This window comes from Oncorhynchus keta, chromosome 12, assembly GCF_023373465.1.
Source record: "Oncorhynchus keta strain PuntledgeMale-10-30-2019 chromosome 12, Oket_V2, whole genome shotgun sequence".
Lineage (NCBI taxonomy): Eukaryota > Metazoa > Chordata > Actinopteri > Salmoniformes > Salmonidae > Oncorhynchus > Oncorhynchus keta.
Window position 1 is genome coordinate 47552218 of NC_068432.1, and position 14929 is coordinate 47567146.

Here is a 14929-nt window from a genome sequence, read left to right on the forward strand (position 1 = left end):
AGTTGCAAAGTTGCTAATTAACGTATCATACTAATTTGAGTTTCCCGAATTGACATTTACTATGTTACGTCTAGTCTATGAGACCAGGCTGTGAAAAGTGGTGCTTGGTCACCTATATTGTAGTCTACTGTCACGGATTCCCGCTCGAGGCGTCACTGAACTGTCTCATTACCCACACCTGATTCCAATTCCTCTGATTAGTAATTTTCTATATGTGCCCACTGTTCATCATTGTCTTGTTGGTTGTTGTTCCCATGTCCGTTGTAGGCAAGTCAGTTAAGAACAAATTCTTATTTACAAAGACGCCTAAATTGTATCATGGTATCTGTATCCTACCATGATCAAAATACTGGACTCAATATTGATCCAAATTACTTTGAGTAATGCATGTCTTTAATACTGTCTGCAGTCTTCTTGTCAATACAGCCCTCCCACGTTTTCCCGTCAGTCTCTCTCTGGAAGGGAGGGGTGTGCCTTCAGCCATTAGTCCGAAATGGGAGACAGAGGGATAGGCTACTTCATTACACATGTAGAGAAATGTGTAAAGAAAAATACTGAAACTTCTGCAAGAAGAACTTGGGGGTGAAGGAATAACGTTGCAGACTCGTATTATTACTAAATGAAGAGGATTTATCACCACCACTTGAAGAAATGTATAACTATGAAATTATATAAAAGAAGCTTGGATGAAGTCGAGTAACTGTCGCGCGCCGCTGGAAAGGATCTCTGAAATCGGCTCTAGACTAGAGTATCTGACGGCGAGTCTTTACTATTTACATCTATAGCTGTACGGGATTCTAATTCGTTTCAAAAGGCTATATTAAAAACTATGATTAAAAATATATTTTGTTGGCTGTAGTCGCCAGTATAAACTATAGATAATCTTAAAATCACATTTTATTTTTATCTTTATTTGAAATGTAACATAATTATGTGAAATTACATTAATTAGATTAATTGTATTTTTTCTGGTTGTAAGTTATTTTGTGGTTAAACACAGCTTTTGAATTGACACTAAGATTTAAATTACAGTATACTTCAATGATAGACGAAATCAAATATTTTTCTAGGGCAGCAACTCTGGATAATAAACGTCTCAATTCCGGATAGATGCTACCCAGATGCACTCATTAATTTTCGATCAAGAGAGAGGGATAAAAAAAAACAACTAAAGTGTTAATAATCAACTTTTTTTCAAATCGAGCTGGTCCATCACTTTCAACTCAGCTGTAAAGGGTGGGATATTCGTCGATCTCACTCTAAACAGGACTTTTAATACGCCTCTTTACTGATCTCTGCTGGACATTTGTGGAATAACATCTTGACAAACAGAGACGATGAACAAGCAGATATATATCCACTATAACTACACAGGGAAGCTGGAAAACCGTCAGAATGGAAAGATCACAGGTGGTGGCGTCACTTTGGATGCTAAAACCATCGTGTTCCTCATCATCTGTTGCTTCATAATCCTGGAGAACCTGATTGTTCTCGTGGCAATATGGAAAAATCATAAGTTCCACAACCGCATGTACTTCTTCATAGCCAACCTGGCGTTGTGTGACCTTCTGGCTGGGGTGGCTTATATCGTCAACCTCCTCATGTCAGGGGAGAAGACCCTTCACCTGTCCCCAGTGTTGTGGTTTGTAAGGGAAGGGAGCATGTTTGTAGCTCTGGGGGCTTCCACATTCAGTCTCCTGGCTATAGCTATAGAGAGACATCTGACCATGATTAAAATGAGGCCCTACGACGCCAATAAGAATTACAGGGTATTCTTGCTCATAGGGACCTGCTGGCTCATAGCGATATCCCTGGGAGCATTGCCCATCCTGGGGTGGAACTGCTTGAACAACCTCCCTGACTGCTCCACAGTCCTACCGCTCTATACCAAGAAGTACGTGGCCTTCTGCATCATCATCTTCATGGCCTTGCTGCTGGCCATGTCCGTCCTGTACATACGCATCTACATGTTGGTGAGGACCAGGTATGCATTGATGCTATCTTATGGTGATTGATCGATCGATCGAGTCTGGTCTGTCTGTCTGTCTACGTATCTACAGTGGCTTGCGAAAGTATTCACCCCATTTCACAATCATTTGATTTACACAACATGCCTACCACTTTGAAGTTGCAAAATATTTTTTATTGTGAAACATACAAGACATAAGACAAAAAAACTGAACTTGAGCGTGCATAACTATTCACCTCCCAAAAGTCAATACTTTGTAGAGCCACCCTTTGCAGTAATTACAGCTGCAAGTCTCTTGGGGTATGTCTCTATAAGCTTGGTAGATCTAGCCACTGGGATTGTTGCCCATTCTTCAAGGCAAAACTGCTCCAGCTCCTTCAAGTTGGATGGGTTCCGCTGGTGTACAGCAATCTTTAAGTCATACCACAGATTCTCAATTGGATTAAGGTCTGGGCTTTGACTAGGCCATTCCAAGACATTTAAATGTTTCCCCTTAAACCACTCGTGTGTTGCTTTTGCAGTATGCTTAGGGTCATTGTCCTGCTGGAAGGTGAACCTCCGTCCCAGTCTCAAATCTCTGGAAGACTGAAACAGGTTTCCCGCAAGAATTTCCCTGTATTTAGCTCTATCCATCATTCCTTCAATTCTGACCAGTTTCCCAGTCCCTGCCAATGAAAACATCCCCACAGCATGATGCTGCCACCACCATGCTTCACTGTGGGGATTTTGTTCTCGGGTGATGAGAGCGTTTTCCTTGATGGCCAAAAAGCTCAATTATAGTCTCATCTGACCAGAGTACCTTCTACCATATGTTTGGGAAGTCTCCCACATGCCTTTTGGCAAACAACAAACATGTTTGGTTATTTTTTCCTTTAAGCAATGGCTTTTTTCTGGCCACTCTTCTGTAAAGCCCAGCTCTGTGGAGTGTACAGCTTAAAGTGGTCCTATGGACAGATACTCCAATCTCCGCTTTTCAGCTCCTTCAGGGTTATCTTCGGTCTCTTTGTTGCCTCTCTGATTAATGCCTTCCTTGCCTGGTCTGTGAATTTTGGTGGGTGGCCCTCTCTTGGCAGGTTTATTGTGGTGCCATATTCTTTCCATTTTTTAAATAATGGATTTAATTGTGCTCCGTGGGATGTTCAAAGTTTCGGATATTTTTTTATAACCCAACCCTGATCTATACTTCTCCACAGCTTTGTCCCTGACCTGTTTGGTGGCTTGCATGGTGTCCCTTGCTTAGTGGTGTTGCAGATTCAGAACAGGTGTATATATACTGAGATCATGTGACAGATCATGTGATTGCAAACAGCTGGACTTTATTTAACTAATTATGTGACTTCTGAAGGTAATTGCTTGCACCAGATCTTATTTTGGGGCTTCATAGCAAAGGGGATGAATACATAAGCATGCACCACTTTTTAGTTTTTTTTTTCTTCCAATTTTTTTAAACAAGTCATTTTTTAAGTTTCACCTCACCAATTTTGACTATTTTGTCTATATCCATTACATGAAATCCAAATAAAAATATATTTAAATTACAGGTTGTAATGCAACAAAATAGGAAAAATGCCAAGGGGATGAATACTTTTGCAAGGCACTGTACATGTTGGTGAGGACCAGGTGTGTATTGATGCTATCTACATGTTGGTGAGGACCAGGTGTGTATTGATGCTATCTATATGTTGGTGAGGACCAGGTGTGTATTGATGCTATCTATATGTTGGTGAGGACCAGGTGTGTATTGATGCTATCTACATGTTGGTGAGGACCAGGTGTTTATTGATGCTATCTACATGTTGGTGAGGACCAGGTGTGTATTGCTGCTATCTATATGTTGGTGAGGACCAGTATTGATGCTATCTATATGTTGGTGAGGACCAGGTGTGCATTGATGCTATCTATATGTTGGTGAGGACCAGGTGTGTATTGATGCTATCTACATGTTGGTGAGGACCAGGTGTGTATTGATGCTATCTATATGTTGGTGAGGACCAGGTGTGTATTGATGCTATCTATATGTTGGTGAGGACCAGGTGTGTATTGATGCTATCTATATGTTGGTGAGGACCAGGTGTGTATTGATGCTATCTATATGTTGGTGAAGACCAGGTGTGTATTGATGCTATCTACATGTTGGTGAAGACCAGGTGTGTATTGATGCTATCTACATGTTGGTGAGGAACAGCTGTGTATTGATGCTATCTATATATTTTTGTATTCTGTCTTGGATGGATGGGTGGCCGGTGTCTATGTGGTTCTATTTATCACTCTGTCGTTCTATCTATCCAGCAGTCGGAAGGTGACGAAACATTCCAACTCAGAGCACTCCATGACCCTCCTCCGTACTGTCATCATCGTGGTCGGCGTCTTCATTGCATGCTGGATGCCCATCTTCGTCCTCCTCCTCATCGATGTGGCCTGCGAGCACCGCTGCTGCCCCATTCTCTACAAGGCCGACTACTTCATAGCCCTGGCCGTGCTCAACTCTGCCATGAACCCTGTTATCTACACCTTGGCCAGCAGGGAGATGAGGAGAGCCTTCTTTAGCTTGGTCTGTGGCTGTCTGATGAAGGGGAATGTCTCCAGCAGCGGTGAGCCAAATAAGCCCAACAACCTGGAGCACAGCAGGAGCACAGCAGGAGCACAGCAGGAGCACAGCCCATAATAATCCTAACAACCACAGCGGGAGCACAGCAGGAGCACAGCAGGAGCACAGCCCATAATAATCCTAACAACCACAGCAGGAGCACAGCAGGAGCACAGCAGGAGCACAGCCCATAATAATCCTAACAACCACAGCGGGAGCACAGCAGGAGCACAGCAGGCGCACAGCCCATAATAATCCTAACAACCACAGCGGGAGCACAGCAGGAGCACAGCAGGAGCACAGCAGGAGCACAGCCCATAATAATCCTAACAACCACAGCGGGAGCACAGCAGGAGCACAGCAGGAGCACAGCAGGAGCACAGCCCATAATAATCCTAACAACCACAGCAGGAGCACAGCAGGAGCACAGCAGGAGCACAGCCCATAATAATCCTAACAACCACAGCAGGAGCACAGCCCATAATAATCCTAACAACCACAGCGGGGCAGATGAGCAGCAGAAGGACATGGACAGTAGTCTGAATATTATAGTGGCACAGACCTTGATAAAGAGTCCAACATCATTGTGTGCCAATGTGGCCAATGGGTTGAGGTTTTCTGCTGGGCCCTGAACCTCCATATCTGAATCCTTCTGAGTGAACACAAGAGACTATGAAGTGTGGCAACGCGAGACATTGTAGCCCTATGCTGTGCATAGGATGGAGAGACATTGAAGGCCTATAATGTAACTATACTGAAAAAATATATAAACGCAACATGTATAGTGTTGACCCCATGTTTCATGAGCTGAAATAAGAGGCCCAAAATGTTCCATGTGCACAAAAAGCTTATTTCTCTTACATTTTGCACACCAATGTGTTTACATCCCTGTTAATGAACATGTATCCTTTGCCAAGATAATCCATCCACCTAACAGGTGTGACATATCAAGAAGCTGATTAAACAGCATGATCATTACACAGGTGCACCTTGTGCTGGGGACACTAAAAGACCACTCTAAAATGTGCAGTTTTGTCACACAACACAATGCCACAGATGTCTCAACTTTTGAGGGTAGTGTGCAATTGGCATGCTGACTGCAGGAATGTCCACCAGAGTTGTTGCCAGACAATTTAATGTTAATTTCTCTACCATAAGCCGCCTCCAACGTCATCATAGAGAATATGGCAGTATGTATGATGCGTTTCTATTTTTGTTCAGTGTATTTAGCCGAATTACTTCATAACCACAAACAAGCACTTGGCTCTCCCTCTCTGTGAGGGTAGAGGGTCCAGAAACTGTCCAGACCAGATAAAGACTGTGCCATCGAGATATAGGGCTAGATTAAATTTGGCACCTTTTAAAGGTAAAGTTTTCTGCATTCACAGAGACTGCATTCATGGTAAACGCTGCATAGGTTTAATTACCTTTAAATGTCAAACCGCTCTATAACGCAGATATTCCGTGGTCCGAATTTAATCTGGGCCATAAACTACAGTGGAGACGTAGACTACCACTATACTGTAGGCCCTGTAAAGCACGCATGGTGGGCTGGGATGGTAAACAGATGGCTATATTTACATGAATTGTAAATGTAACTTGAAAAAAGCTATTTATTATTTTTTAGTTTGTCCTACTTTGACATATGTGTACAGTTTTTCTAAATACTGTTACTCTACATTATAAACTGTGTGGTTCGAGCTCTGAATGCTGATTGGTCCGACAGCCGTGGTATATCAGACCGTATACCACGGGTATGACAAAACATTTATTTTTACTGCTCTAATTAAGTTGGTAACCAGTTTATAATAGCAATAAGGCACCTTGGGAGTTTGTGGTATATGGTCAATATACCACACCCCCTCGGGCCTTATTGCTTAAGTATACAATGGTAGCATGCTATTTGTTTTATTTGGTAAAACAATTGTATTTAACCAGATGATTTGCTCAACATTATGCTACTACCTGTACTGTAGCATCATTTAACTGTTAATATGTCTATGAGCTCATGGAAGCTTCCCTGTAGCAGGGCTAAACCCGGTTGAAGTGAAGCTTCCCTGTAGCAGTGCTAAACCCGGTTGAAGTGAAGCTTCCCTGTAGCAGTGCTAAACCTGGTTGAAGGGAAGCTTCCCTGTAGCAGTGCTAAACCAAGTTGAAGTGAAGCTTCCCTGTAGCAGTGCTAAACCTGGTTGAAGGGAAGCTTCCCTGTAGCAGTGCTAAACCAGGTTGAAGTGAAGCTTCCCTGTAGCAGTGCTAAACCAAGTTGAAGTCAAGCTTCCCTGTAGCAGTGCTAAACCAGGTTGAAGTGAAGCTTCCCTGTAGCAGTGCTAAACCAGGTTGAAGTGAAGCTTCCCTGTAGCAGTGCTAAACCCTCTGCTGCTATGTACTCCGCAGTAGGGCTAAACCCGGTTGAAGTGAAACTGCTCAGAGTGCTTTTTATTTCCATGACTTAAAAAGTTGATGTAAGCCCTGCAGCAGTGCTAAACCAAGTTGAAGTCAATCTTCCCAGTCCTGCTAAACCAGGTTTGTGAAGTGAAGCTATAGGCCCAATACACTATCACTGTAGCAGTGGCTAAGGCTTGAAGTGCCCTGCCAATGTTGTTTATCAACAGTGACATTCTAAAATTATATTTAAACATTTTAGGTATTATGATCAGACTGGTAATAGATAATTTGATGTAAACCCTTGCTGCTATGTACTAACGCTGAGTGACAAAGAATTATATATTTTTTTTTACATGACTAAAAAATGTAAGCCCATGCATTAACCAATGGTCAGTCCTGTAGGGGAGGGAGCAGCAGTTAGGCCCTGGCTCTCACTGTATATTGGCACACCATCCCTCTGCTAAGATCAACAGGGGATGTAAAATTATCTTCCATTTTATGGTCACTCTGAGGGGACTGGGAGCAGATAATTTGATGTATTACTTGTGAACACACCATCCCTCTGCTAAGATATAGGGGATGTAGTCTGTCCCATCTAATGGTCACTCTGAGGGGAGGGAGCAGCAGTTAGGCTGGCTCTCACCTAACACACCATCCCTCTGCTAAGATAAGGGGATGTAGTCTTCCATCTGATGGTCAGTCTGAGAGGAGGGAGCAGCAGTGAGGCTGGCTCTCACCTAACACACCATCCCTCTGCTAAGATAAGGGGATGTAGTCTTCCATCTGATGGTCAGTCTGAGGGGGAGGGAGCAGCAGTGAGGCTGGCTCTCACCTAACACACCATCCCTCTGCTAAGATAAGGGGATGTAGTCTTCCATCTGATGGTCAGTCTGAGAGGAGGGAGCAGCAGTGAGGCTGGCTCTCACCTAACACACCATCCCTCTGCTAAGATAAGGGGATGTAGTCTTCCATCTGATGGTCAGTCTGAGAGGAGGGAGCAGCAGTGAGGCTGGCTCTCACCTAACACACCATCCCTCTGCTAAGATAAGGGGATGTAGTCTTCCATCTGATGGTCAGTCTGAGAGGAGGGAGCAGCAGTGAGGCTGGCTCTCACCTAACACACCATCCCTCTGCTAAGATAAGGGGATGTAGTCTTCCATCTGATGGTCAGTCTGAGGGGGGAGGGAGCAGCAGTGAGGCTGGCTCTCACCTAACACACCATCCCTCTGCTAAGATAAGGGGATGTAGTCTTCCATCTGATGGTCACTCTGAGGGGAGGGAGGGAGCAGCAGTGAGGCTGGCTCTCACCTAACACACCATCCCTCTGCTAAGATAAGGGGATGTGGTCTTCCATCTGATGGTCAGTCTGAGGGGAGGGAGGGAGCAGCAGTGAGGCTGGCTCTCACCTAACACACCATCCCTCTGCTAAGATAAGGGGATGTAGTCTTCCATCTGATGGTCAGTCTGAGGGGAGGAGGGAGCAGCAGTGAGGCTGGCTCTCACCTAACACACCATCCCTCTGCTAAGATAAGGGGATGTAGTCTTCCATCTGATGGTCACTCTGAGGGGAGGGAGCAGCAGTGAGGCTGGCTCTCACCTAACACACCATCCCTCTGCTAAGATAAGGGGATGTAGTCTTCCATCTGATGGTCACTCTGAGGGGAGGAGGGAGCAGCAGTGAGGCTGGCTCTCACCTAACACACCATCCCTCTGCTAAGATAAGGGGATGTAGTCTTCCATCTGATGGTCAGTCTGAGAGGAGGGAGCAGCAGTGAGGCTGGCTCTCACCTAACACACCATCCCTCTGCTAAGATAAGGGGATGTAGTCTTCCATCTGATGGTCAGTCTGAGAGGAGGGAGCAGCAGTGAGGCTGGCTCTCACCTAACACACCATCCCTCTGCTAAGATAAGGGGATGTAGTCTTCCATCTGATGGTCAGTCTGAGAGGAGGGAGGGAGCAGCAGTGAGGCTGGCTCTCACCTAACACACCATCCCTCTGCTAAGATAAGGGGATGTAGTCTTCCATCTGATGGTCACTCTGAGGGGAGGGAGGGAGCAGCAGTGAGGCTGGCTCTCACCTAACACACCATCCCTCTGCTAAGATAAGGGGACATAGACATAGACATTTCTGCCTCATGCACCAATTCATGTTGTTACTCCCATGACCAGAGAAAGTGAAATATTCCTTGATATTGAAAAAGACACAAGCTGCTAAAAATAACAACTCAAGCTTATTAAAACACTTTGCTACTCATTCATTGCAACTGCAGTGCTGGTTGTAGCATGAGTGGAAGTAGGGAGAACGCGCATTTTATGCTTTATAAAAGTGTTGAACAAAGTGTTGACGTTGCTGAATAACAACTTAAACATGAACTTAGTAAAAACAGCAGCTCTTTGCTGTGTTCATCGAGTCTCTCGAGTCATGGTTTTAAGTGTTTTGAATTCTCACAGTATCAACATTGCGTGTTCGAGGCTTCTTTTTACAGCCTATAGCTCGAGGAAACTGCAGACACGGTAAGCTGAGCCGTATGATTGGCCAGCGGTAGGCCTATAGGGGCACTTGATTTGGTCTCTGGGCCTGCCGGGTACGTGGAGTTCCACCTTCAGACACATGAAACGGTTCAAAATTGACACTTTTCCTTTCCGGCGCTTCATGTGCACCTACCACCAACAGCGCTAAACAAACAGATGAAATGGGAACGAAGACTTTATCATTGTTTTAACAGAAATGTTTGGTGATCGACTATGAATGCCTTGGAGATCTGTCTTCAACTGATAAACATAAACTTCTCAAATGAGACAAATACAGTCAATTTTACACATTAAGTGGTTCAGTTGGAATGCAATTCATCAGAATGTATGTATGTAGAAAACAGCATTTGATATAAAACAATCAATTGATGTTATCCCTGATGTTATCACTGATGTTATACCTGATGTTATACCTGATGTTATCACTACATATGTTTGCTGTGCATTGAGGCACATATACAGCTGCTTAAAGGGAGTCAGTGGAACTGCATGGAGAATAGTATGACTGTTCATCAAACAAAAAAAGGACTTTCACGGTTTTATTGCCAACAGTCATACAGAATGATGATAACTCATACAACCAAAGACTAAATCTGTAAACATTGTTTGGACTCATTTCTTTGTTTTTATTATTTCTTTTTTTACTTGTTCCAAAATGTGTTTTTGTGGTCCTTCTGACAAAAAGACTCATCATATTCAGAATTTGGAAACGAGAGAGAGAGAGAGAGAGAGAGAGAGAGAGAGAGAGAGAGAGAGAGAGAGAGAGAGAAGAGAGAGAGAGAGAGAGAGAGAGAGAGAGAGAGAGACAGACAGACTGGAGAGAGAGAGAGAGAGAGAGAGAGAGAGAGAGAGAGAGAGAGAGACAGCAGAGAAGAGAGAGAGAGAGAGAGAGACAACAGACTGGAGAGAGAGAGAGAGAGAGACAACAGACAGAAGAGAGAGGAGAGAGAGAGAGAGAGAGAGAGAGAGAGAGAGAGACAACAGACTGGAGAGAGAGAGAGAGAGAGAAAGAGAGAGAGAGACAACAGACTGGAAGGAGAGGAGAGAGAGAGAGAGAGAGAGAGAGAGAGAGAGAGAGAGAGAGAGAGAGAGAGAGACAACAGACTGGAAGAGAGAGAGAGAGAGAGAGAGAGAGAGAGAGAGACAACAGACTGGAAGAGGAGAGAGAGAGAGAGAGAGAGAGAGAGAGAGAGAGAGAGAGAGAGAGAGAGAGAGAGAGAGAGACAGACTGGAGAGAGAGAGAGAGAGAGAGAGAGAGAGACAGAGAGAGAGAGGGAGAGAGAGAGAGAGAGAGAGAGAGAGAGAGAGAGAGAGAGACTGGAGGAGAGAGAGAGAGAGAGAGAGAGAGAGAGAGAGAGAGAGACAGAGAGAGAGAGAGGAGAGAGAGAGAGAGACAACAGACTGGAAGGAGAGAGAGAGAGAGAGAGAGAGAGAGAGAACATAGAGAAGAGAGAGAGAGACTGGAAGAGAGAGAGAGAGAGAGAGAGAGAGAGAGAGAGAGAACAGACTGGAAGGAGAGAGAGAGAGAGAGAGAGAGAAAAAGGGGGAGGGAGAGAGAGAGAGAGAGAGAGAGAGAGAGAGAGAGAGAGAGAGAGAGAGAGAGAGAGAGAGAGAAATAAAAAAAAAACGTTGAATCTCAAGCAGTACTGCGAAACACAACTCTTAGAATGCATCCCAAATGGCACCCTATTCTCTATTGTGCACTACTTTTAACTAGGGCCCCCTGGTCAAAAGTAGTGCTTTATATAAGGATTAGGGTGCCAATGGGACGCACACTAATGAACGGCAGGGCATGCCCATGAAGAAGTTCCAGCTATTGCACTTTGAAGAAGAAAAACACCATTGGTACAAAGAAAAGGCACATTTTCATCAACAGAAATCTGAAAAAGCCATGTTCTAGTGTGACTCCCTACTGTATACATGGGGATGTTGAGTTGACTCACAGTTCTTTGTTGAGCTAACGGAACATTATTTATGCCAAGCTAGTACTGTAATGGTGTAAGATTGATTCATGTAAGATTATTTGATTATTTGATTAAACGTTTGAATAGCATGCGTGAACCTCCAGTCAGGATTTGTCCCTAGGAGTTTTGGGAATCTATTCTTCAATTTGGTCCTTTCCAAAAAAGTCACTGTACAGATCTGCCAAACCAAATGTATTACCATTCTATTGTGTCTGTTCATAAACTGCCACAAAAGCAGTGGGCTGTCTGGAAATGTACACAATCTAGACTAAAATTACATGAAGCTGCTTTAGGCTAGACAGCAACTGTATCATATTTTGATGGGGAGGTTATCATATCATAACATTGCTATGAACCCCTTTAAAAATCAGAGTAAGACTTATTTAAAAGACAGTTGTGGGAGTAGATCCACATACACTTCCTCTTGCTGAAAAATACAGGTAGCCTACAGTATCGTAAATAACTGTCTTCTTGTCAAACAAATTAACTGGAAACACAGGTTCTGTTTTGGTTCAATCCTAAATACACATCATTATCTAACAGTGAAATGCATCAGTGTCCTGTTTGTGTCACAGGTTTTTGTTAATGGTCATAATATTTAGTTTCTGTACTTATGCATGAACGTGAGGCTAAAACATATTTTCAGCTTCTCCTCCCAATGGCTGTTTTACCTATGCAATTACTATTAAAACAAATATTTTAAAAAGTTCTAAATATGAATTGTAAATGATTTAATGTATAGATTTCAAGTGGTTGAATTTAAATAAGTTGTACCATACAACTCCAATATTCATTATTTTAATTTTATTACAATGTTATTTCAATAGTTATAACAAATATGTAACATATGCTATATAACATGATAAATATGATTGAACTATTCCTAGTTATGTAAATTCAGTCTAAATGCATATATGTAAATGGCCAATTTAAATGTTCTATCAGTCAGTTCTTCTGACCATTCTGTGATGTCAATAGACCTATCGAAATCCACACATTAAGAAATGAGAATGAATTTATAATCAATATTGTTACACAAGAGAAAGTGATGTAATATCCTTATTATCTAATTAGGAGTGCGCTAGGTGAAATCGAGAGGATTTTTCTAAACCTCCCGTCGGTATAGTGATTTACGTTAAAACACGTTGGTGAATTGTTCTCAATACAATTAACACAGATAATCTTTTAAACTTCTGATTGTGCTATACATTTGTGATAATAATTTGTCAAATAATACACTTTTAAAAGTCCACTATAAAGCCATAAACGCTAGAAATGATGTGAAGAATATTCATTTGCATGATCGAAGCTCCAAACTAGTTGACTTACTACACACCCAGTTTAAAGAAGGATCCAGAAACCAATTATGAAATAATATTTTGAAAAGCAATAAATAGTTTTTTTTTTCTTCTTTTTTTACAGTGTTAGCATTACACAAGTAACTCCCAAGGAGGTTCAAGGTCTATGAACAATGTCCACAGGAACAGTTAGATTTGTCAAGTCATGCGACTGCAGTGACACAAGAAGTACTTCATTATAAAATAAAATGTCGGTGGGTCAATCTCAATAGTAATAACTTGATTCCTCATGCCCCTCCCTCCTTGTTTCCTTCTCAAAGCACATTGGAGGAAAAGATGTGAGGGTCCTCCCCTCGGATCTACATAGCCTCATGAAACCAGATTGACCGCTGAGCTTACATTTCCTGAAGTGAAACAGAATGTGACATTGTCATTTATGAGTCATGAGTCACATGAGTCATTTAGCAGACGGTCTTATCCAGAGAGACTTTACAGTTAGATCAGTCTGGTTTCATGAGGCTAATGGAAGGTTTTTTGGGGGCAAGGAGAGAGGATGCAAGGAATCAAGGGAGTACAACTGAGATTCACACTGTATCTTTAAAGCCATGTTGACAGCACTATGAGGGGCCAAAGGTTGCGACCCCTGACCCCAACACACTGTGACTACTGTAAAGCAAAACACATTCACGTCTTTAGTTCTTATAAAGCAGATTCATTTTAGCCTAGTCACAGACCCATTTGTGCTGTCTTACCAACTTCTATGGGCTATGGTCATTGTCCCACCCTCGGGTGTTGGCAAGACATCACAAACAGTTCGGGGACCAGGATAGATTCATTAGTAACCCCAAGGGAAGATGTCGTCGCGCTATAGCTGCGATAAAGGACAAATAATCCTACAATATAGTTTCAATATAAACAACAGCATTTTCAAATAGTTGTTCTCCTCTATGTAAATCCTACTTACCAATGACTGTGTAAATCTGGTTGTGCTTGATAGACAAAACTAAAATTCAGGGTTTTATTCGAAAATACTATTTTCTTTCCCCTCTGATGTCGATTTGCGCTTCGTCATCTAAACTACTAACAGTTGTTTTTCTTTGTTTTTAAAACACCAAATCAACATATATGTCCCAAATGCACCTATATGTCTTCTCAAAAATATAGCATTTCAATCATCACAAGAAAATAATAACAGTTCTATAAATATTTTTTATATCAGCAAACCTTCTTCTTTCTCATCCTCTTTTTTTGTGGCCCGGGAGTTTGCTCAGCCACAGACCGCTTCCAAGACACTGTCATCATCGTTAAGTAACCTTTTTTCAACAATAATATATTCTCTATTTTCATCTTCAAGTTTCAGGTTTTCAGGAGGGATTTGGAGGTTTAAGTTTCAGAACTCCCATCTCCCACCAGGTTTAATGAGTGGATTGTCACTATTTCCTGTTGCCCACAGGCTGCTTCAGACAAAGTTCACTTCCTGCAGACACTATGGGCAAGCTGTTGTCACGGTGATGGCCTATCAGGTGACTGATGCTGTCAAATATGTGATCTTTTGTCCGCACCTTTTCAAAAGATACAAAGATGTAAAAAAAAAAAAGAAATGTTTTAAAGTGAGTGACATGGGAGATATATGAATATTATTATTATTACAGGTAAACATATTTCTCTCTAGCATACTGTATCTCTCTCTCTCTCTAGCATACTGTATCTCTCTCTCTCTCTCTCTAGTATACTGTATCTCTCTCTCTCTAGTATACTGTATCTCTCTCTCTCTAGCATACTGTATCTCTCTCTCGCTCTAGTATACTGTATCTCTCTCTCTCTCTAGTATACTGTATCTCTCTCTCTCTCTCTAGTATACTGTATCTCTCTCTCTCTCTCTAGTATACTGTATCTCTCTCTCTCTCTAGTATACTGTATCTCTCTCTCTCTAGTATACTGTATCTCTCTCTAGCATACTGTATCTCTCTCTCTCTCTAGTATACTGTATATCTCTCTCTCTCTCTAGTATACTGTATCTCTCTCTCTAGCATACTGTATCTCTCTCTCTCTCTAGTATACTGTATCTCTCTCTCTCTAGTATACTGTATCTCTCTCTCTCTCTAGTATACTGTATCTCTCTCTCTCTCTCTCTCTAGCATACTGTATCTCTCTCTCTCTCTAGTATACTGTCTCTCTCTCTCTCTAGCATCTC

General features: G+C 42.4%; 2 protein-coding genes and 1 long non-coding RNA gene across 5 annotated transcripts in view; 1 reads left to right on the forward strand and 2 right to left on the reverse strand.

The window, feature by feature from the left end:
- The first annotated feature begins 493 nt into the window (after positions 1-493).
- On the forward strand, positions 494-5281 carry LOC118372969 (sphingosine 1-phosphate receptor 3). The gene is made up of 2 exons (XM_035759021.2): positions 494-1984; positions 4259-5281. The coding sequence occupies exons 1-2, from the start codon at positions 1338-1340 to the stop codon at positions 4632-4634; spliced, it is 1023 nt and encodes a 340-aa protein (XP_035614914.1). The 5' UTR covers positions 494-1337; the 3' UTR covers positions 4635-5281.
- A 2251-nt stretch (positions 5282-7532) lies between these two features.
- LOC127906419 (uncharacterized) lies at positions 7533-8913 on the reverse strand. Of its 3 annotated transcripts, none has more exons than XR_008061289.1 (5): positions 8636-8913; positions 8445-8538; positions 8152-8249; positions 7774-8055; positions 7540-7678 (listed from the first exon to the last, which is right to left on the reverse strand). It is a non-coding gene; the product is annotated as an uncharacterized LOC127906419 (long non-coding RNA). The 3 variants fall into 3 exon arrangements; XR_008061290.1 differs by having other exon boundaries at positions 8152-8347; XR_008061288.1 differs by lacking the exons at positions 8152-8249; positions 8445-8538 and having other exon boundaries at positions 7533-7678.
- Positions 8914-11596: 2683 nt separating this feature from the next.
- shc3 (SHC (Src homology 2 domain containing) transforming protein 3) overlaps positions 11597-14929 on the reverse strand; it is a 110988-nt gene continuing 107655 nt past the window's right edge. Inside the window, exon 12 of the mRNA XM_052458496.1 lies at positions 11597-14297. Within this exon, the coding sequence (XP_052314456.1) occupies positions 14169-14297 (129 nt within the window). The 3' untranslated portion in view covers positions 11597-14168. The remainder of the gene's footprint in view (positions 14298-14929) is intronic.